Consider the following 22,610-nt stretch of genomic DNA (forward strand, 5'->3'; position numbering starts at 1 on the left):
TTAAATGCTGTGTCTCAATGTTTACATGTGATGTGGCTCACTGAACGCCAAAGGGCTTAGAGAAGAGAATGAAGGAGGGGTGGGTGCGCTTGTGATCCTGCAGAGAACAGTCAGGAGTCTCCAGCTGACCCCTGTGCCTTAGGTTTTCAGCCATCCCCAAGTTAGCACTGCTTGACAATGACTACAGTTTCCATCTCAGCCAAGAAGCAGGGAGAGAGAACAGCCCTGCAAAGAACGAGGGAGAAAGGGGGGAGAGTGTTGAACTGACGGCTGGTGCACTAGGTTGAACAGAGTCCCTCAAAATGCATATCCACCTAAAACCTCAAAATGCAAACACTTCCAAACCCGGGTCTTTATAGCTGTGAATAGTTAGAATGAGGTCACAGCGGAATGGCATGGGCCCTAGGCTCCGTGACCCGTGTTCTTGTAAGCAGGCCACGCACAGGCGGAGGCAGAAGCTGGAGTGACGCAGACTCAGCCAAGGGACCCCTGGAGCCACCCAGAGCTGGAGAGGCCAGGAGGGATCCTTGCCTGGAGCCAGGGGAGGGCGCAGGGCCCTGCCCACACCTTTGGACGTCTGGCCTCCAGAACTATGAGAGAGCTACCCAGGCGGTGGCACTTGGCCACAGCAGCCCCGGGACACTGACTCAGGCGGAAGCTTGAGACCTCAGACTCTATACCCTGACCCTGAGCCCCTGCCTGCTGGCCAGATTCTAGCGTGCTGCCATCCTGGTCTCATAAAACTAGAGCTGCAGCCACCAGCCTACCCCTCCTGTTAAAAACGGACAAGGTTCCCCTGTCACCAAGATTTCAAAAAAAACATCTAGGGCAGACAGCAGCCAGTCACCTCTACCTGGGGAAACATCCCTCCCAGACCTTGACGGCTATCTGAGGAGACCCCAGCAGAGTGTCCAGTCAGACATGGAGATGGGGACAGCAGAGATGGCAGGAAGCAGGTCTCAGGGAGCACCTCCCCCATCTCACAGGGCAGTGGCAGCAGGGAGTGAGACACCATCATCCCTGGTGACCCAGGGCAACGGGAAGACGGAGAGCCAGGACTCCTACAGGCGAGAAGCGCCCTGAGCCCTGCAACACTGCAGAGGGGACCAGGGCATCTGGTGGCGTCAGGGGAGCCCAGGGTCTGGAAGCAAAAAGAGCAATTCCTGACAATCTGGTTCTCAGTTTTATTATTTCTAAAAATGTATTCTATATATATCTTAGCCAGAGGAAAAGCTCCCTGCCGGGGCCCACACTGCAGAGACGCAGAATCCTGGTTCCCTCCAAGAAGAGCTCGTCCTGGGAGCTGAGGCCTGAGGACTTCAGGGTCAGGCTGGGGGACGAGCTGGTCACACCTGTCCCTGGACTCGCCAATGAACTTGGGGGCACAGGAGAAGGAGGCGAGGGAGTACTTTTAGGATATGAATGCAATCTCTTTATTCCCAATGTCTGCCCTCCAAGAGTCTATACGCACAGCTTCCACAGGTTTCAGCCACACGCCGGCCCAGGGCGGGACCCCTCCGACAACACAATGAACGGGTATGATGACAGGTGCTTCCGTCCACAGCAGAGCCAGAAATGAGAGAAACCCAGGGAAGGAGGCAGATACCAGCAGGGGACAAGGAGGGACAAACAGAAGCTCGTGTGAGAGCTGTCTCCACGGCCACTGCGGCAGAAGCAGAGATCAGAACCAGCTCACAGGGCCATGGCGGGAGCCGCCAGCTCGGCCAGGCAGCCTGGTGGTCCTGACTCCCAAAAGAAGGACGCATCACTATCACGATCTTGTCACCGCCTTTTCTCTGCTTAGGGAGTGTGACAAGAAGGTCCCTAGGTTGGAGAGATGTCTACGCCCACATGTTCTGGGCCCGCTTGCACTCACACTCCAAGCATGAATTCAACGCACACTGGAAGCTCCGACACCGACATGTCTCCTCCCACCCATGTTTCCTAGGAGGCAGGACAGAAACTCCTGCGGAGCCCGGGATGCCCTGCCCGGCCCAGAGGGCACACTGCCTGCTGACGGACCTGGCCCCTGAGCCCCAGTTCTGGCCAGTTGCTCCCTTAGGACACTCAGCTGAACGAGCCTCCCACTATCAGGTGAGGTGACCTGGTCTCTGCCATCTGCCCCCAAGAGCGAAGCGGAAGGGCACCTTACCACAACAGGAGGCACCTCCAGGACCTTGTCCACATTCTTCAGCGACAGGGGCACATACCAGAGGGTGGCCTTATTGGTCAGCTTTTTGGCACCTTAAGAGAAGAAAATCACATCAATGATGCCCAGGAGACAGGGTGCTGCTCCAGTGCCCGGTCCCAGCACCTGAAACACACCTCACTGTGTACCACCTCTTCTGGCCCCCAACCCCCAAGGCCTTTTCAGCATCCTGGCCAGGGGGCGTTGCTACCATCATGTGAGCATGGACAAACATAACCAGAGACCCCAGGGCCCGAGGAGAGAGGCTGCGTGGGGCCCACCCTCATCACAAGGTGTGACCCCCACAGCTAGCTTGAGCTCAGGACCCCAACCCCTCCCCAGGCACCCACTTTGGTCAGTTTTCCCTTACCAGGGGCTACTGAAAAGACTTCAGACCATGTGGTTTAAGCCTGGATGGTCTGGAGCTGGTCAGCCCCATCCAATAGGGATCACCCAGGGAACAGCAACTCCAGGCAACCTCCTCTTCCTGGTGTTTTGACAGAAAGGAAGCTTGATTATGAAAACACATCAGAAGCTCCCGATGAGCCCCCCAAACAGAAGGGAAGGACTGACTGGCTGTATTTGGGGAGACAAGGCTGAGCCCGTTTCACCCATTGGCTCAAGCCTCCACCAACTGTTCGCTGCTGACATCGAACGTCAAAATCAAAAGCTCCTCGCTGGGGAACGTGATGTCCTCACGCTCTGACATGCAGCGTCTTCTGCAGATCCCATCCACCTGCCTAGGCACTGCCAAGAACGCCCCCCAGACAGGAAGCCAGGAAAGACAGTTGGCTCACACAGATGCGCACGCTGCAGAGACTCAGGGGGATGTGGAGGCTGTGCCCAGGCAGAGCAGCCCAGGGGAGGGGTGGGGAGATGGCCAGGGCCCCCACAGCCCAAAGCACAGAGCAGCAGAGCCAGCTCATCAAAGCCCCATTTTTGCCACCTCAGGAACTTCCTTTCCTTCACACCAGACACTGGGGTGCTGCCAGCACATCCAAAGCTCCACCAGAAGCTTCCGGGTGCCGAGAGATGGGCTCTAGGCTGCTGACTCCTTGGGGCACTGGGCTGAGCCACAGAGCAAAGTGGGGCTGCAGGACAGGGTGGCCTGTCCGGGCTGAGAAACACAGGCTCGTGGCCTGTCGGGGCTAAAGGAGCCTGGAGATCCCTGGTGTACATCCCTCACTTGTACAGAAGGAGCCTGAAGCCCAGAGACGTCAAGGGGTTCACCTAAGGTCACACAGCAACTTGGTGCCACACTCCCATGTCCCAGTCATTTCAGAGAAGTGTCTGCAAGAATTCCTTTAAAAAGTGGCTTTGTCAGGCTCAGTGGCTCACACCTGTAATCCCAGCACTTTGGGAGCCCGAGGCACGTGGAATACTTGCCCTCAGGAGTTCCAGACCAGCCTGGGCAATACAGGGAGACCTGTCTCTACCAAAAATACAAAAAATTAGGGCTGAGCGCAGTGGCTCATGCCTGTAATCCCAGAACTTTGGGAGGCAGAGGTGGGTAGATGACCTGAGGTGAGCAGTTCGAGACCAGCCTGACAAACATGGAGAACTCCCATCTCTACTGAAAATACAAAATTAGCTGGGCATGGTGGCACAGGCCTGTAATCCAAGCTACTCCAGAGGCTGAAGCAGGAGAATTGCTTGAACCTGGGAGGCACAGGCTGTCCTGAACCGAGATCGTGCCTCTGTACTCCAGCCTGGGAAACAACAGTGAAACTCCATCTCAAAAAAAAAAAGCCGGGTGCGGTGGCTCAAGCCTGTAATCCCAGCACTTTGGGAGGCTGAGGCGGGTGGATCACGAGGTCAAGAGATCGAGACCATCCTGGTCAACATGGCGAAACCCCGTCTCTACTAAAAATACAAAAAATTAGCTGGGCATGGCGGCACGTGCCTGTAATCCCAGCTACTCAGGAGGCTGAGGCAGGAGAATTGCCTGAACCCAGGAGGCGGAGATTGCGGTGAGCCGAGATCGTGCCATTGCACTCCAGCCTGGGTAACAAGAGTGAAACTCCGTCTCAAAAAAAAAAAAAAAAAAAAAAAGAAAAAAGCCAGACATGGCGGTTTGCACCTGTGGTCCTAAGGATTGAGGATTCCTTGAGCCTAGAATGCGGAGATTACAGTGAGCCTAGATTTCGCCACCACACTTCAGCCTCGGCCACAGAGCGAGACACTGTCTCAAAATAAAAGAAAGAAATAAAAGTGGCTTCTTCAACTTGGAAGATGCTCACTGTAATCTCCACGAAGAGTGAACTGCAGGAAATCACAGAGGAACAGGAGACAGGAGCAGCCTCAGGCCCTGCCTGGCGCTGGAGGTGCTCACTTCCCACCAGTTACCTGAACCTGCCTTCCCCCAGCAAAGTGCTTTTCTTCCTCAGTAAACACAGCCCCAGGCTCCAAGTCACACCCCAGGGGGCCCATTAGGAAAAGGCCCCGGCCTGCCGCTCCTCCCCCAAAGGAACACCTGGTGAGGACAAGGGGCTCCCTGTGCTTGGGAACCACAGAGAAATAATATGGGAAAATATTTCCACCGCACTTTGACTGAGAGTGAATCTGACAACCTGCTTTCGGGAATAAAGATTTCCTGTTGGACTCAGCCAGAGCCAGCCTGACAAGCTGGTTTCCATGGCAACTCGAGTGGCCCTCTGGACCTAAATGAACACCACGCAGCAAGCAAGGCAAACATGCTAACTGTACTGTCTCCGTCATTTAATGAAACCATCAAAAGACAATGACAGCATTAAAAAATATCTTACCTCTTGGCCGGCCGGCGCGGTGGCTCACGCCTGTAATCCCAGCACTTTGGGAGACTGAGGTGGGTGGATCACGAGTTCAGGAGATCAAGACCATTCTGTCTAACACCGTGAAACCCTGTCTCTACTAAAAGCCGGGCGTGGGGGCACGCGCCTTCAGTCCCAGCTACTCAGGATGCTGAGGCAGAAGAATCACTTGACCCCGGGAGGCAGAGGTTGCAGTGAGCTAAGATCGTGCCACTGCACTCCAGGCTGGGCCACAGAGCAACATCTCAAAAAAAAAAAAAAAAAAAAAAAAACCTCTCTCTTAAGAGCTCCCAGCTATTTTCTGGAGCAATTCGCAGCAATCACATCCCAGCTAGCTTAATACTTTGACAGTTGTTGGAGATAAATGAGCCGCCTCAAAGGCAAGGTTTGTGGGTCTTCTGCCTGGGCCTGGGTTCACTCAGTGGCCTTGTGACAGGCGGCACAGCCCAGGTAGAGGGGACACACAGAACAGGGGACCCCTGCCTCCTGGGGTGGAGATAGCACACAGATGTCCCGCACACAGCCTATGACTCAGCCTGCTCCGGCCAGGGCCCCTGAGTGCTGCCTCTGCCCCCACCTGTGGTGCTTCTGTCTTTCAGAGGTCACCACCCATTCAGCCACTGCTCCCTGCATGCCCACTGAGTGCCAGGTGCTGTTCTTGGTGTTGGGGACTTCATGAGCTCAATCTCCAGGGGACACATGGGCAGAGACAGAGAAGGGCCTCAAGAGAATAAGAGAGACGGCTGAGAGAGACGGCAGAGAGAGACGCCCAAGAGAGACGGCCGACAGAGACCGCCGAGAGAGACGGCAGAGAAACAGAAGCATAGACGAGGAGATGAGGGAGACAGAGGGGCAGATGAGACCCACAGTCACAGAGTGAGACGACAGCGGGCTCCAGGGCCTGACCGAGACATGGAGAAAAGCCCCAGCCTCGGGGCTCCAGGGCGTCCTTGCCCCAGCCCCTGCTACAGGGAAAAGGCTGAAGCTAGGAAGAACCTGGGGCACCGCCCAGCCCCACTGGGAAATGCCATCATGTGCTGGCATGCGTCTCCTGCCTTCTCCAAGCCTCCGTTTCCTCATGTGCACGACGGGGCAATGCCTGCCCTGATGTCCCCAGGGAGGAAGGGTGGGCATCTCCGTCCCTCTCTGAGGAGGAGAAGGCCGAGGGCTACGGAGGCTGGGACACAGCGGGGAGGCAGAGAAGGGCCCAGCACCTTCTGGGTGAGTCGGGGCTGCTCTCTCAAGTTCACTCCTGCCCTGGCTCTGCACAGGAGCCTATGCCCCTCTGCCCACTCTCAGCCCTAAAGAGCAAGGAACTCCCAGGAATATGTCAGATAGCGCTGTCCTCATCAGAACGCCATCAGCCAGCATGTCCCTCAGCACTGAGGCCCAGTTCTTCCTGGTCACTCTACTCAGTCACTTACTCATTCATTCACTCATTCATGCATTCATTTGCTCATCCACTGTTGGTTCCATGTCTATTTCATGGGCCAGCAGAAGTGGCCAGGAAAGGGAAGTTCATGATCGGGGGAGTTCCTCAAGCTCAGCACCCCTGACCTTTGGGCTGCATTGCTCCCTGTTGTGGGGACAGCAAGTCCCAGCCATGCTGAAAGTCTGAGAACACCTTTCTGTCTCTCTGCCTCTCTCCTCAGCATCCCAAACTGCTCAGCTGGGCTCGCTGGCTCACGCCTATAATCCCAGCACTTTGGAAGGCCGAGGCAGGTGGATCACCTGAGCTCAAGAGTTCCAGACCAGACTGGCCATCATAGTGAAAGCCCATCTCTACTAAAAATACAAAAATTAGCCAGGTGTGGTGGTGGGTGCCTGTAGTCCCAGCTACTGAGGAGGCTGAGGCAGGAGAATTGCTTGAACCTGGGAGGCAGAGGTTGTGGTGAGCCGTGATCATGCCACTGCACTCCAGCCTGGATGACAGAGCGAGACTCCATCTCAAAAAACAAAATAAAACAAAACAAAGTGCTCTTCGGGGCTTCCTCTGAGGCTATGGCCTCTGATGGACCACAGAGGGGACTTCCATGGCAGAAAATCTGCAACAAAGGTCCCTTCCTGGCATTTCTGAAGCCACCAACTGCTGCAGTAACAAAGGATGCTGCTGACAGGGCTCTCACAAGCAGGAAGGTCCTGGGAGGCAGCAGAGCGCAGAGGGCCAGCCCTCCTCTCCAGGAAGGGGCCGAGGCTCCACCCCCCGAAAGGTCAGAAGAGCTGTGACCTCACAGGAGGTGGCAGGGAACCCCAAGGCCCCTAACTCGGAGAACACACCCTGCCCTGAGCCTCTCCTGAGTGCGGGTGCCACTCCTGAGGTGGGAGGTGCCCACAGGCCTCTTTCTGTGCCGCGGCCTGAGAGAGCATCCAAGGGTCCCTCTGAAAGACCTCATGGCGCAACGGTGGCGCATCTCACTCCAAGGGTCCCTTTGAAGTCAGTGGTGCTCGCTGAGGGAGGGGCAGGCCATGGGAGAGCAGGAAAGGCCCGCTGACCACCTTCCACCCCAGGCCCTTGCTCAGCTAAATCTGTCCACCTGCCGAAGCTGAGCTGACACACTCATTTAATCACCAACCCTGCTGAGGTCCTCAGAACGTTCTAGATGGCTAACTGTACTTGCTACCCGCCCATCATGGGGAAGAGGACTCGAGCCCCTGAAATGGCTGTGAGCTGGCACTCCACAGGGCAGCACTGCTGAGGAACAGGGTGGGGAAGAGAAGGAAAGCAGCCGAGCCTCTCTTCTGCATGGGAGGACTGGCAACCTGGGAGGTGGCAGGGAGAGCGCCAGGGGCAGAGGAAGGGGCTTGTCTTCCCCACGCCCTCACCTCCTGTCCCCAGCCGGGGTATAAAAAGGAGCACTGAGCTGGTGAGCACTGGAGTCGCCCTCTCCTGCAGCGCCCAGTGGGAAAGAGAAGGGGGTTTCCATGGTTACCACAGCCAAGGAGCGGAATATTCAGATGAAAGCAGAGGCAAAGGTTCACTCAGTGAGCTTCTATCTAAGCCTGATTTCTGGGGCCCAGGGCAAGTCCCCTGGGAGCAGGCAGTGTCCTCTCCGGAGCCAACACCTGCCTGTGCTTGAGAAGGGAAGGCAGGTCAGGGAGACCCCCAGAGGGGCAGACGGACTGTATGCACCAACCGGCCTCACAGCCCACGCCCAGGCCCTGCCATGGATGAGCTGGCCACAGGCAACAGGACGGGCAGCAGTGATGTACTCAGGCCAAACGCGAATGGCAGGGTTGAGTCCTAGTCTGGGTGCCTGAACTGGCTGAAACTGGGCTCTTTTTTGCTGGGAGGATGGAGTCTCACTCTGTTGCCAGCGCCAGAGTGCAATGGTGTGACTTGGGCTCACTGTAACCTCCACCTCCCAGGTTCAAGCAATTCTTCTGCCTCAGCCTCCCAAGTGGCTGGAATTACAGGTACGTGCCACCATGCTTTGCCTGATTTTTTGTATTTTTAGTAGAGACAGGGTTTCACCATGGTGGTCAGGCTGGTCTCGAACTCCTGATCTCCACCGGCCTTGGTCTCCCAAAGTGCTGGGATTACAACGTGAGCCACCGCGCCCGGCCAACTTGGGCTCATTTCTTAACCCCTCTGTGCCCGTTTCCTGTCTGCAAAATCAGGGCAATGGACGGAGCTGCTCCCAGGGCCAAGGTGGGAGGTGAGGGAGGTCTCAGTGGTGGGAAAGGGGCCAGGTCCTGGGGCATCCTCTGCCCTTGGGAGGGAAACAGCTGTGTGGCCACAGCCCTGAGTACTCCAGTCACCACTGTCATTCCCAGAAGTACCTGTGAGGATGTTTTCAGACAACACGTTGACCTGCACCTCCACCGAGTGCTTAGAGGTATAGGTGATCTCCGCGCTGACGTGGGCCACCTCCCCGATGCACATGGGTGACAGGAAGTCGGTGCGCTCAACCCGAGCCAGTGCAGCCACACAGCGCTCCTGTGGAGATAGAGGCAGCGGTCAGCCAGGCCGGCCAGCCCAGCCTTGAGAGCCCTGTCCCGGACACGCCCCCTGGAAACTGCCTTTGCTTTTGTTCCCCACTGTGAAAGCAACCAATTTGCTGCAATTTACTGGCACCGTGCATTCCTCAACGCAGAGGCACAGGCCTGCTGAGGAGCCCTGGAGAGCCCAGCTCAGAGCTACTGCTGCAGGCGATTCCCCGGGCGGTGGGATCGCCAAGGCTTATTCCTGTTTTCTGATGTTCTCACAATAAACATGCATTATTTGCATAATAAAAAGTGAAAAAACACATACAGACTGATTATGGAAAATTTGGGAAATACAGGAAAGTAGAAACAAAGGGGAACACCACTAAAGGGGAACACCACTCCTCCCGCTCCAAGATAGCCACGGTTACTATTTTGGGATCTTTCTTTCCAGGCTTTTTTCCCAAGAATGGGGGTTTTGTGGCCTCACTTGTATGTCTGCCTGGCTCATTTCGCAGTTTTAGTCTAATATAGCTGGGCAAAAACTAAATATACACCTTCACCTTCTGATTCTTTTTCATTCAACATGGGAAGAACAATCTGCCCGTGTTGTGACACATTCTTCACGATCACTATTCTTTTCTAGGCTGAGTACGGTGGCTCATGACTCTAACCTCAGAACTTTGGGAAGCCGAGGCGGGCTGATCATGTGAGGCTGGGCGTTGGAGGCCAGGAGTTCGAGACCAGCCTAGCCAATATGGTGAAACTCTGTCTCTACTAAAAATACAAAAATTAGCCAGGTGTGGCGGTGCACGTCTGTAATCCCAGCTACTCGGGAGGCTGAGGTATGAGAATCGGTTGAACCTGGGAGGTGGAGGTTACAGAGAGCCAGTATCGCGCCACTGCACTCCAGCCTGGGTGACAGAGTGAGACTCCCTTTCATCTCAAAAACAAACAAACAAAAACCCCGCTAAATGTACACTCTCACCTTCTGATTCTTCTTCATTCAATATAGGAAAAATAATCTGCCCATGTTGTGACACGCCTATTTGCTATCACTATTTTTTGTTGTTGCTGTTTTTGTTTTTGTTTTTGTTTTTTCTGAGATGGAGTCTTGCTCTGTCCCCCAGGCTGGAGGGCAGTGGCGAGATTTCAGCTCACTGCAACCTCCACCTCCCAGGTTCAAGCACTTCTCCTGCCTCAGCCTCCTGAGTAGCTAGAATTACAGGCACGCGCCACCACACCCAGACAGTTTCTGTATTTTTGGTAGAGGCAGGGTTTCGTCATGTTGCTCAGGCTCATCTCAAACTCCTAACCTCAAGTAATCCACCCGCCTTGGCCTCCCAAAGTGCTGGGATGACAGGCATCAGCCACTGGGCCTGGCCCCCCACTTTTTTTTTCCCCTGAGATGGAGTCTCGCTCTGCCCCCCAGGCTGAAATGCAGTGGTGCAATCTCGGCTCACTGCAACTTCCACCTCCAGGATTGAGGCAATTCTCCTGCCTCAGCCTCCCAAAGTGCTGGGATTACAAGCGTGAGCCACCATGCCTGGCCCAACTATTCTTTTTTAAAATTTAAATGTTATTTATCCTTCAAATGGGTGACCCATTCTCATGATTCAAAACATAAAAGGAACAAAAGCCTATGGTGCTGGGTTTGCCTCTTGTCCTCCGCCACACATGACCCCTCGGCAGCTGGGGTTGCCAGGGTCCCATGTGTCAGACCAGACATGGCATCTACACCCACATGGGAGGGTAGAGGTGGAAAGGCGGCACGGCACCATGCTTTGCTCTCTTCATCCACCCTAGGGGTCATCTTCTGTATGGTTGGGTCTTAGTTCATTGGGCTGCCGTAACAAAATGCCTTAGCCTGGGCGCTTAGACACGACAAAAATTTATTTCTCACAGTCCTGGAGGATGGAAGTCCAAGACCAGGGACAGGCAGACTCCATGTCTGGTGAGGGCCAGCTCCCTGGAATTTCATAGATGGCGTGTGTCCTCACGTGGTGGTTGCAGCAAATGAGCTAACTCAGGCCTCTTTCCTGAGGACAATGATCCCATTCATGAAGCTCTACCCCCATGCCCTCATCACCTCCCAAAGGCCCCACCTCCAAATACCATCACCCTGGGGGTGAGGATTTCAACACTGTGGACGGATGCAAACACCCAGACGGTGGCTGTCTGCGAAAGACTTCCTTATCCTTTCGTGACTTCCTTTTCATGGCACTGCGATGCAAAATTATTATTTTTAGAGACAGGACCTTGCTATGCTGCCCAGGCAGGAATGCAATGGCTATTCACAGGCACAATCATGCTCACTGCAGCCTCAAACTCCTCCTGCGCTCAAGTGATCCTCCAGCCAAAGCCTCCTGAGTAGCGGGGGCTACAGGAGCATGCCACCACACCTAACTTTTTTTAAGAAAATGACTTTCAGGCCGGGCGTGGTGGCTAAAGCTTGTAATCCCAGCACTTTGGGAGGCCGAGGCGGGTGGATCACGAGGTCGAGAGATCGAGACCATCCTGGTCAACATGGTGAAACCCCGCCTCTACTAAAAATACAAAAAATTAGCTGGGCATGGTGGCGCTTGCCTGTAATCCCAGCTACTCAGGAGGCTGAGGCAGGAGAATTGCCTGAACCCAGGAGGTGGAGGTTGCGGTGAGCCGAGATCGCGCCATTGCACTCCAGCCTGGGTAACAAGAGCAAAACTCCGTCTCAAAAAAAAAAAAAAAAAGAAAATGACTTTCAGGCTGAGTGCAGTGGCTCACACGTGTAATCCCAACACTTTGGGAGACCAAGGCAGGTGGATCACGAGGTAAAGAGATTGAGACCATCCTGGCCAACATGGTGAAACCCTATCTCTACTAAAAATACAAAAATTAGCTGGGCGTGGTGGCACAGCCTGTAGTCCTAAGTACTTGGGAGGCTGAGGCAGGAGAATCGCTGGAGCCTGGGAGGCGGAGCAGAGATCCCACCTCTGCACTCCAGTCTGGCCAGCCAGGTGGAACTGAACATTCTTCTTCTTCTGTTAGCGATTTGGGCCATCCCCAGTTGACCCTCATTACGAACAATGCTGTGATGGGCACCCTTAAAGCCACTGTCTGCATTTGGAATTATTTTCTGGGCCCAAGGATAAAGACTTTTATACATGATCCCAAGTGTTTCTCAGGACAGCAGTAACTGGCTTGGTGTTTGGCACCTCACAGCACCCTGAGCAACACTCAGAACCGACTTATTCCTCATCTTCGGTGAATAAATGACACAAAAGATGACCTTGTGTTTGAGCCGTGGGGAATGTGAGCCTCCGGTTTCCAGAGGACTGCCATGACTTTCTACTGTGACAACCGCTTCCTTAGGATGTTAACAGCATGACACAGAGGTGCTCTCAGGGCTCACGGGTGGGCAGGGGGCAGGTGAGGGAGGGGCCTGCCTGCCAGCCCCGGCAGCCCTGGTCCAGGGGATCTTCACAGCAACCCGACAAGGGGTGACACATTGGGCAAGCGTCCCAGGGCACGCAGAGTACATGGCGGTCACTTCAAGCCCTGGTGTGCGCATCTGTGCTCTCCCACCTACCACCTGCTGCCTCCAAAGCACCAGCGTGCAGCACACCCACCTGCACGAGGACCCACCGGGGTCGGGCAAACATGCAAGCTCCAGGGCCCACCACAAACCCAGCACCTGCTTCTTTGGAGGTGGCTGGGAGCCTCTGTCTGAACCCTCTCCCCAGTCTGTTGCACCCAGGCACAGGGACACTGTGGGTGCATCTCGGGCTGGGCAGGAAAAGTTCTAGAGCTGGCCAGGGTGGCCCGAGGCTTCCCCATTCTGGTTTGCACAGGCTTGTGCCCTGCACACCCTGCCCTCCTCTCAACAGGTCACAGTAAAGTGATGTCTGGAACTGTCTTTCCCCACCAAGTCAATGTACGTGGCAATGGCACCACCCACTGGCCAAAGGTTGCTAGGGCAGGGCTGCACTGAGCCAGGTAAGAATTAGCATCGCCAGCTGGGCACAATGGCTCATTCCAGCACTTTGGGAGGCCAAGGCAGGTGGATCACCTGAGGTCAGGAGTTCAAGACAGGCCTGACTAACATGGTGAAACCCCGCCTCTACCAAAAATATAAAATTAGCCGGGCATGGTGGTGCATGCCTGTAATCCCAGCTACTCTGGAGGCTGAGACAAGAGAATCACTTTAACCCTGAAGGAGGAGGTTGCAGTGAGCCGGGATAGTGCCATTGCACTCTAGCCTAGGCAACAAAAGCGAAACTCTCAAAAAAATAATAATAATAATTAATCCTATTTGACTTAAGCCAAAAAAAAAAAAAAAAGAATTAGGCACAGCCTCTGGGCAGGGCAATGCCCATCTTGGACTGAGCCAAACACTATTTGCAAGACCTGAAAGTGGAATTAAGCCAAATGTGTGTTGTTCAAGGGTGGCTAAGTACATTATGGTGTGCTCTGCCGACACAGACCAAACACCTACGCACTTGGGGCTCTGGATGGCAGTGACCTTCCACCTCCCTGCTCTGCAGCTGCTTTCTGGCAACATCTGTGTGGCCTCTCAGTGCTGGGTGTGCAGAGGGGAGGTCAGAGGGGCCTGGGTTCTGGCTGCGGGATGAATAAGTAAATGAGGCCACGCCATTTACGGTTCTGTGTGAGAGGCGTCCCGAGGGACTCTCAAGGTGCTCTCAAGACAGCCCCTCGATGTGAAGTGGGGCAACAACTTCAGATGAGAGGCATTTGAGCTGAGGACAGGGGAAGGTGGGGGGAGCATTGGTACTACAGGGAGAGGAAAGAGCGGCAGAGTGGGAGGGAGGTGGGAGGGAGCCACCAGAACACAGGGACACAGTAGGAGAATGTAAAAAGGTCAGCAGAGCCAGGCTGCCCAGCCCTGTGGGCCAGGGTGAAGGGCGGGTGGAGGTACAAAAGCAGGTTCACTCAAAGAGAGTGACTTGAGCTGGAGGAAGGCAAAGGCTCCTCCCCACGCATTCCCTCGGGACGCCTCTCAGGTAGAACCATTCAGAACCTTCCCCATGGTGCCGACACCCAGGCCTGGCATGGGGACACCTGGCGATGGCTTTAAGCCTGCCCTTCCCAGGGCAGAAGGCCGCTGATGACCCTAGAGTTTGGTTCTCTCCCAGCTTAAAATAAGAAAGAAGAAAATTAGGGCTGGGCATGGTGGCTCACACCTGTAATCCCAGCACTTTGGGAGGCCAAGGCGGGTGGATCACGAGGTCAGGAGTTCAAGACCAGCATAGCCAACATGGTGAAACCTCATCTTTACTAAAAATACAAAAATTAGCTGGGCATGGTGGCGTATGCCTGTAATCCCAACTACATGGGAGGCTGAGGCAGGAGAATCGCTTGAACCCAGGAGGCGGAGGTTGTGAGCCGAGATCTTGCCACGGAACTCCAGCCTGGGCAACAAGAGCAAAACTTTGTCAAAAAAAAAAAAAAAAAAAAACCCAGTGTCTGTCTCTACAGGTGGCTGGGAAGACTACACAGGGAGAGCCCAGCATGGCCACGGGCTCATCACAAGTGCTCACTCAGTGGAAGCTCTCCACAACAGTGACGGTGCCAGGTGGGAGTTCCCAGCATTCAGCAGATGCCTGAGCATGCTCTATGCCTCAGCCTGGGGAAACCAAGGTCAGAAGTCCTGCCCTCGTGGGGCTACCACTCTACATAAGAATACCAGGTCAGGAGCAGAGCAGCAACTGGAAGGAAGGTGGGGGCCAGGCCACTGGGGGGCATGGCTGGATGTTGTTTTGTTTTTGTAAAAACAGGGTCTCACTTTGTCACCCTGGCTAGAGTGCAGTGATGTGATCTCAGCTCACTGTAGCCTCGACCTTCCTGGGCTCAGGTGATCCTCCTGCCTCAGCCTCCCGAGAAGCTGGGCCTACAGGCACACACCACCACACCCAGCTAATTTTCGTAGTTTTTGTAGAGACAACGTTCTGCCATGTTGTCCAGGCTGGTCTCAAACTCCTGAGCTCCAGTGACCTGCCCACCTCAGCCTCCCAAAGTGCTGAGATGACACTGCTTTTATTCAGAACCTGGAAGAAGTAAGGGCAGGGCCCTGCGGATATCTGGAGAAAAGCCAGTGTGGCCAGAGGGAGAGCTGACAAAGAGATGCAGGAGATGAGGTCCCCAAGCCGCGATAGGCAGGGACAGGGACTTGTGTGGATGCGCCTTTGACTCTAGAGGACTCGGTGTGGGCAGCTCTGTGCTCTGATTTCACATCCCCCTGGCTACTGCTGGAGAGCAAATCAGGCGGCAGGAACCAGCAGGGTGACACATCAGGAGGCTGCTGCAGTGATCAGGTGATCTGGAGAGCAGCGCCACTGGACCCACGTGAGGGTGGGCCTGAGGGCTCTGCTCAGATCTGGACTTCCCGGAACGGAGAGCAGCAGGATCTGCTCCCAGAGTCTCATAAGTATGGGAGGGAGAGGGGTCGACGGAGGCTCCAGGATTTGAGCCTGGGCACCTGGGGGTGGCAGAGACCATTTACGGAGGGGAGGGAGGCTGGGAGAAGCAAGCATTCAGATGGGGCCGACCAAGAAGCCGCAGTCAGAGACAGAATCCTAGGACTGGGCTGTGGTACTAAAGCCACGGACTGAATGGTGCCACTAGGTGAGCGTGGATGTGGCTGGGGGAGGGGTTCCCTGCCCCATCCAGGGCCCCGGCAAAGCTCTTCAGGTCAGCATCCAGGCACCTGGGACTATTCTCACCCCCATGCCCTGGGGCTGCCTGGAGCTCACAGACCCCTCCTGAGCCTAGAATTTCAGGATCACCATCCTGGTAACCAGTAGCCCAGAGGCTTCTCCAAGTCCATGTGTCAAAACTGTCCCTCCAGCAGCCCCAGACCTGGAGAAAGAACAAGGAGGGGCGAGTGTTCAAAGCACAGGTTTGAGGCAGAGTCACAGCCCAGACCTACCACCTGCTTTCAGTGTCCATCTTCTCCTGCCAGGGACCCTCACAGTCTCTCTCTTGACGGGTGCAGCAGGAACTTGGGACTTGGCCCTCACCACTGCCCAAGGCTCTCAGGCTCAGGCCCGTCCTCCCCACGGCCACCAGAGGGCGCTCTCTGAACGTGACCAAGCTGCACTGGACCCAGCTGGGCCAGCAAGCCCCTCTAAACCAGGCGCTGCCAACAAACCCACTCCAGAGCCTCTACCATATGACGTCCCGCATGTCCACATCCAACCATCGGCACTCACTGTGGCTTGGTTCATTCTACACATGAACACACACATTCACACATGCATGTGTGCACGCATGTTCGCGTTCCCGCGCGCGCTTGCGCGCGCACACACACACACACACACACACACAGCTTCCACTCCACTGGAACACACACTGCTCACTGTTCCAGGCTGAACACGTGCACCATGGTCCACATGTCTGTGTCCCCGCAAAATTCCTGTGTTAAAATCCTAACCCCCAGGCCGGGCGCGGTGGCTCACGCCTGTAATCCCAGCACTTTGGGAGGCCGAGGCAGGTGGATCACGAGGTCAAGAGATCGAGACCATCCTGGTCAACAGGGTGAAACCCCGTCTCTACTAAAAATACAAAAAATTAGCTGGGCATGGTGGCGCGTGCCTGTAATCCCAGCTACTCAGGAGGCTGAGGCAGGAGAATTGCCTGAACCCAGGAGGCGGAGGTTGCGGTGAGCCGAGATCGCGCCATTGCACTCCAGCCTGGGTAACAAGAGCGAAACTTCCGTCCCAAAAAAAAAAAAAAATCCTAACCCCCAAGGGGATGGTAGTAAGAGGCAGGGCCTTTAGGAGTGAGGGGATGGGGACAGAAGCCTCACAAATGGGATTAGTATCCTATAAAAGGGCCTGAGAGAGCCCCCCCCGCCAAGTGAGGACACACAAGGAGTAACGTGACGTCTATGAACCAGGAAACGGGCCCTCAACAGACACGGAATCTGCTGGCACCCTGGTCCTGGCCTTCCAGCCTGCAGGGCTGTGACAAATGCATTTCTGTTGTTCACAAGCCACCAGGCTGTGGTCTTTGTCATGGCAGCCCAGGCTGACAGAGCCAGTAGGCCACTTCCTGCATCTCACCGGTGTGCTCAGAGCTAACAGCCTCCGCTGGGCCCTGATCTCTGACGTTGCTTCCACTTAGCCTCTTGATAGAGTGGCATCGTGCCCGTGCCTACGGTGGGGACCTGCACCTCACACTCCCACAAGACCCTGACTGAGTCTTCCTCCTCTCTGTCTCCCTGGAGGCCACAGCAGGTGTGCTGACCAAGCCCTGTAGTGTGGAGGCCACAGCTTCAACACCAAGGCAGATGCCCTGTCCTCAGCACCCAAGGGCTGGCTTCTCCCCAACAGCTGACCTTTAGAGAAAATGTTCCCTCCCCAGGGCTGGGGATGGCTGAATGTCCTAGAGCAGCCCTGAGGTTGACACTAGAAATTGTACCCCTTGTCCCCAGCTGTGGGGTCACAGGGCCCTCCCCAACAATTTGGGGACAGGTGGAGAGCTGGCCCCTCATGGGCACAGTGGTACCAGGCCTGTGAGCTTCACAGCCAGGAAGTGGCCAAGGCACAGAGAGCCATGCCATTTGCCACGGCCACTGGGGTTGGTCAGGGCAGAGGTGGGATCTCCCCTGAGTCTGCTGTCTGGCCCCTGTGTCTCAGCTCCTGGCCATGACAATGAATTCCACCTGACGCAGGCAGGGCGTGCTTCTGATCAGGGCCAGTGTGGTGGGGGACTCAGCGTGGTGGGGAGTGGTGGAGGGAGGGCCTGTCCGCTGGCTTGACGGTTCATCTCTGGTGGGTTCCCACACCCCCTGGCTGAGGCCAAAACCAGTGCAGAACTACTTGGGCCACTTCCCCCAATGTCCCCAAGGCCCAGTGCACAAGGGGAAGGAAGGTTGCGGGCCTGGCTCCCCAGGAACTCCTGTCCTGAACCCACACTGCTGTGGCCCCCAGGGCTCAGAGGTGCAGGGCCCAGACTCTTACCCCGTTCTGGCTGTTGCAATGCCGGGTACTGATAATGGCACCCGCCTCCTCGATCATCTTCAGGATGGTCCCCCCGTGGACATTGCCGGCCACATTGGCGTCATCTGGCCGCATGATCCTAGGGCAGAGGAGAAGCAGTGTGAGGCCGCTGGAGAGGACGTCATTCGTGCAACTGTGACAACCCAAGGACGGGAGAAGGTCCCCGAAGGGCTCGATGGCTCCCAGAAGAAAGAGAAAGAACCTTCCACGTGTTTGGGCTCTTCCTAGGTGGTGTGCGCACAGGGTTGTGTGCCATCTGCCAGGCCACAGAAGGGGCACTGAGATGCTGTTTGCATGAGAGAGACAGAGGACAGAGGGGCACTTTCTCCCCTTGAAGCCGCACGTCCCCAGCCTGCCCTGGCAGGGAAGGGCTGATGGTGAAGACCTTCAGCAAAGCCACAGGGCAAGGAGATGGCAACTCAGCCCTTGGGGTTCCTGGTGACCAACACACAGACTGTCACCCTAGAAGCAAACTCCCGGGACGCACTCCCACATCACGAGTCCCAGAGGAGGGAACCACGGCTTTCTGAGAACTAGACATGAGGCGCAGCTTCAAGACCCTGGGCCCTGTCAGCAGGGGAGCGCCTGCCCACTGTGTGCTGCACTCCTGCGCAGGGGCAGTGCCAAGTCAGGCCCTGGATGAGGGCAGGGAGCTCTCCCAGGTCAAAGAGAATGGAAATGCCACCTCACTTCCCCAAACAGGGACAACTTCATCCTTGCCGTGAGCAGCCCGCAGCACGGGAGCTCCACGAAATCTCTGGATTCCCAACAAGCCAGCTTGGCAGTCCTGCCAGGGCACGTTGCCTGGCACCTTCCCAGACAGCACCCGGCTTGATAAAACCCACCTTCACAGGCCAAGACCGGGAGACAAATAACAGACAGCGGGCACAGATCCAGGGTGCAGCTTCCACCTGTGGCTCAAGCAGCCTGGCCGGCCCTGCGGCCAGTGTGGGGGCCCCGGGGGCAGCAGCTTCCGGGTCTGCATCTCCTCCCTGCTCCTCCAGCAGCTCTGAGGCTGAGCAAGTCATGCTCCAAGAATATTCCTGGCTCTGGCTCTTACTCACTGGGTGACCTGGGCAGGCTGTCAAAACCCTCACTCCTCCACATGCTCATCTGTGCAATGGGCAGAACGACAGCAGATCGAACTCTCATTCCACGACAGCACTGGCACACAGCACTTGGTAGATAGTCCACAAGTTAGCTGGGAGAATGTTTCGCTATTTGGTAAGTATTCAGCCAAGCTGAAGCTCCAAGTCAGAAGCTCCAAGAAACCCAACATCTGGGCACAGGATGCCACTTCTAGAGCAAATGACCACTGATGTCCTCTAGCAACTGACAGCTGCCCATCCCCAGTACCATCCCTCCACCCTGGGTAAGAGTCTGTTATACAAACCGGGGCCCATTTAGGCCAACTGGCTCTGACCCTGAGGTCAGGCAGGACCTGGGGTTCTGTGGCAGCTCAGGGACAGTGGCCTGCGGAGCAGCCAGCACGGCATGACACATGGTAGCTGGGGGATCCCCTAGGATGGGAGAAGGTCCCCAAAGGGCTTGATAGTTCCCAGAGGAAAGAGAAAGAACCTTTCACGTGTTTGGGCTTTTCCTAGGTGGTGTGGCTTCGCAGGTGTTCATTTAAAAATACCTTTATTTTTAAAAGTTGAACTTACTCTATGAACAGCTTTTGGGTCTTTTTTCTGAGTTACAAGGTGGCGAATTATAAATCACAAAATGACTCTATCCACCTCTTCCCTTTAAATCTGTCTTCCCTTTAGTAGAAAGGGCCTTCCCTGCACCAGCTGCAGGGGCCAGAAGGTCCCTTTCCATGAAAGCCTGTCCTGGGGACACCAGCTGAGGCTGTGGGTGGGTGTGGAGAGCAGGGCCCAGCCCCTGGTTCTAGAGCAGTGAGGAAACAGCAGCCCAGCGTTTCCCAGGAGCAGCCTGAATGACTGCAGCCCGCCTCGCTCCGCCTGTCTGTGAAGTGCAGCCACACTCGTCAGGCTGGTCCGCAGGGCCAGGAAGAGGAAGCGCGGGCCAAGGGCCACGGGCCACGGGCCACAGCGGCGGAGGAAGTGCTTTCATGCCATGGGCACTGAAGACATGACAGGTTTAGCGGGTAGCCTTTGAGACACAAGGCCAGGGTAGAGCCTGGAGCCACCTGGCAGCAAGTGAGGAGCTGGCACTTGGCTCTGGGCCATCAGAACACAACAGGAACTGCAGACTGCACGCCAGCCGGCTCCCATGAGCCGGGCCACCTTCCTTCGGCACCCGGGTCCTGCTCCAAGGACCATCCTAACTCCCCAGCTGGCCACCCAGGAAGCCAGCCTCTGCCTTCTCGGTTAGACACAAACAACCCTCTCCCCCACAGGACCTTATTCTGCCTGGGGACTGTGCTGTCACCTCCAAAGCATGAGGCCCAAAGCCCAACTCAATTGCCCCTCCCCCCTTGCCCCAAATCAGACACCTTCTCTCCGAGCCGGGGCAACCAGTGAGTCCCCGCCTCAGCTGGGATTCCTTCCCATCCACCACCAGCTGCTCCACACCTGGTCCCTCCCTCTTTCCCTCCCCACCTCCCTCATTCCTTCCAAACAGCTCAGGAACAGCTGGGCCCCACCAGCCTCCAGGACCATAAACAGTCCTGTCACTCTCTCAGGCCCCCACCCCATGGTCTGGCCAAGGCCAAGCCTGTCCAAGACAGGGTCATGACTGCCTCCGTCCCCACGAAGGCAGGGGTGAGTCCCAGGGGAGCCGGAGAAGCTGCGGCCTCTCACCAGAGACTTTGTTTTCCCGTTTCTAATGAAGACACCGAGACCGAAAGCACTTCACGCTCCTCTGTACTATTTTTTTTGTTTTGTTTTTTGAGATAGGGTCTCACTCTGTCACCCAGGCTGAAGTGCAGTAGCACGATCTTGGCTCACTGCAAGCTGCGTCTCCTGGGTTCAAGTGATTCCTCTGCCTCGGCCTCCCGAATAGCTGGGATTACAGGCATGCACCACAACACCTAGCTAACTTTTATATTCTTTTTTCTTTTTGAGACAGAGTTTCGCTCTCGTCACACAGGCTGGAGTGCAATGGCGCGATCTCGGCTCACCGCAACCTCCGCCTCCTGGGTTCAGGCAATTCTCCTGCCTCAGCTTCCTGAGTAGCTGGGATTACAGGCATGCACCACCATGCCCAGCTGATTTTTTCATATTTTTAGTCGAGAGGGGGTTTCACCATGTTGATCAGGATGGTCTCAATCTCTTGACCTCGTGATCCACCCGCCTCGGCCTCCCAAAGTGCTGGGATTACAGGCTTGAGCCACTGCGCCCGGCTAACTTTTATATTCTTAGTAGAGACAGAGTTTGCCATGTTGGCCAGGCTGGGCTCGAACTCCTGCCCTCAGGTGATCTCCATCTCGGCCTCCTAAAGTGCTGAGTTTACAGGCATGAGCCACTGCACCTGGCCCCTCTTTACTATTAAAAAATTGAAATACAGGCTGGGCATGGTGGCTGCTAGGGAGGCTGAACTGGGAGGATAATGAGCCCAGGAAGGGGACATTGCAGTGAGCCTGACTGCACCACCACACTCAAGCCTGGGTGACAGAATGAGATGCTGTCTCAAAAGAAAAAAAAAACTGAAATATATTTGTCTGCTGGGCATGGTGGCGAACACCTATAATCCCAACACTTACCCGAGGCGGGTAGATCACTTGAGGTCAGGAGTTCAAGACCAGCCTGGCTAAGATGGCAAAACCCCGTCTCTACTAAAACTACAGAAATTAGCTGGGCGTGGTAGTACATGCCTGTAGTACCACACAATAGCTGGGACGCTGAGGCCGGGGAATTGCTTGAACCAGGGAGGTGGAGGTTGCAGTGAACCACACCACTGCACTCCAGCCTGGGCGAAAGCAAGACTGTCACTAAAAAGAAAAAAGAAAAGAAATACATTTTGTCTGGCCAGGCGCAGTAGCTGATGCCTGTAATCCCAGCAATTTGGGAGGCCGAGGTGGGTGGATCACTTGAGGTCAGGAGTTCGAGACCAGCGTGGCCAATATGATGAAACTTGGTCTCCACTAAAAATACAAAAAAGTGAACTGGGCATGGTGGTTGGCGCCTGTAGTCCCAGCTACTCAGGAGGCTGAAGTAGGAGAATAACTTGAACCTGGAAGGCGGAGGTTGAAGTGAGCCAAGATGGTGCCACTGCACTCTAGCCTGGGTGACTGAGCAAGACTCTGTCTCTCAAGAAAAAGAAATACATTTGTCTCTCACTAGTATTCCTGGGGTTAAAAATTACCTGAAACTAAAGAAAGAAAGATGTGAACATCACACACAGGCAGCTCAGGGAGCGGCACAGGCCTGGCTAGGTTCTGGGGGACGGTTTGCTGCTCAGTCTGGCATACTATCCCTCCCTCAGCCCCCACCAGAAGCCTGCACTTCTTCCCCCTCCTCTGACCCCAGAAACTTCAGGGAAAGAGAGAAAGCTGCCCAGGATGGGGCCTTCTCTTCGTGGCTGCCTTCTCTCTCCAAGGCTGGCCCCGAGCGCTGCCCGCACTGTCCCCTACTGGAGGGCCCTGGTAGGCAGTGGCCCCTGCTGACTGCAGGTCTGGAATGTCACCTGCACCCACAGCCCTGCCCTTTTTCTGTTCCAGCTGCTCCTGTCCCAGATCAGAACCATGTGTGTCTATCCCTTGTAGCCTGAGTGGCCAGTGCTGGGGCCCGAGGCGAATGGAAGCTG

The 22,610-nt window shown here is 55.6% G+C and overlaps 1 protein-coding gene across 3 annotated transcripts in view; it reads right to left on the reverse strand.

Annotated features, from left to right (window-relative positions):
* The window catches only part of ACOT7 (acyl-CoA thioesterase 7), a 118,213-nt gene that overhangs the window by 65,886 nt on the left and 29,717 nt on the right, over positions 1 to 22,610 (reverse strand). For all 3 annotated transcript variants that reach the window (XM_039474226.2, XM_003939621.2, XM_039474227.1), the window contains exons 2-4: positions 17,862 to 17,979; positions 8,758 to 8,914; positions 2,153 to 2,244 (exon numbers count right to left, since the gene is read on the reverse strand). In XM_039474226.2, coding sequence (XP_039330160.2) covers positions 2,153 to 2,244; positions 8,758 to 8,914; positions 17,862 to 17,979 — 367 coding nt within the window. The remainder of the gene's footprint in view (positions 1 to 2,152; positions 2,245 to 8,757; positions 8,915 to 17,861; positions 17,980 to 22,610) is intronic.

The sequence above is a fragment of the Saimiri boliviensis genome, chromosome 11, assembly GCF_048565385.1.
Source record: "Saimiri boliviensis isolate mSaiBol1 chromosome 11, mSaiBol1.pri, whole genome shotgun sequence".
Classification (NCBI taxonomy): domain Eukaryota; kingdom Metazoa; phylum Chordata; class Mammalia; order Primates; family Cebidae; genus Saimiri; species Saimiri boliviensis.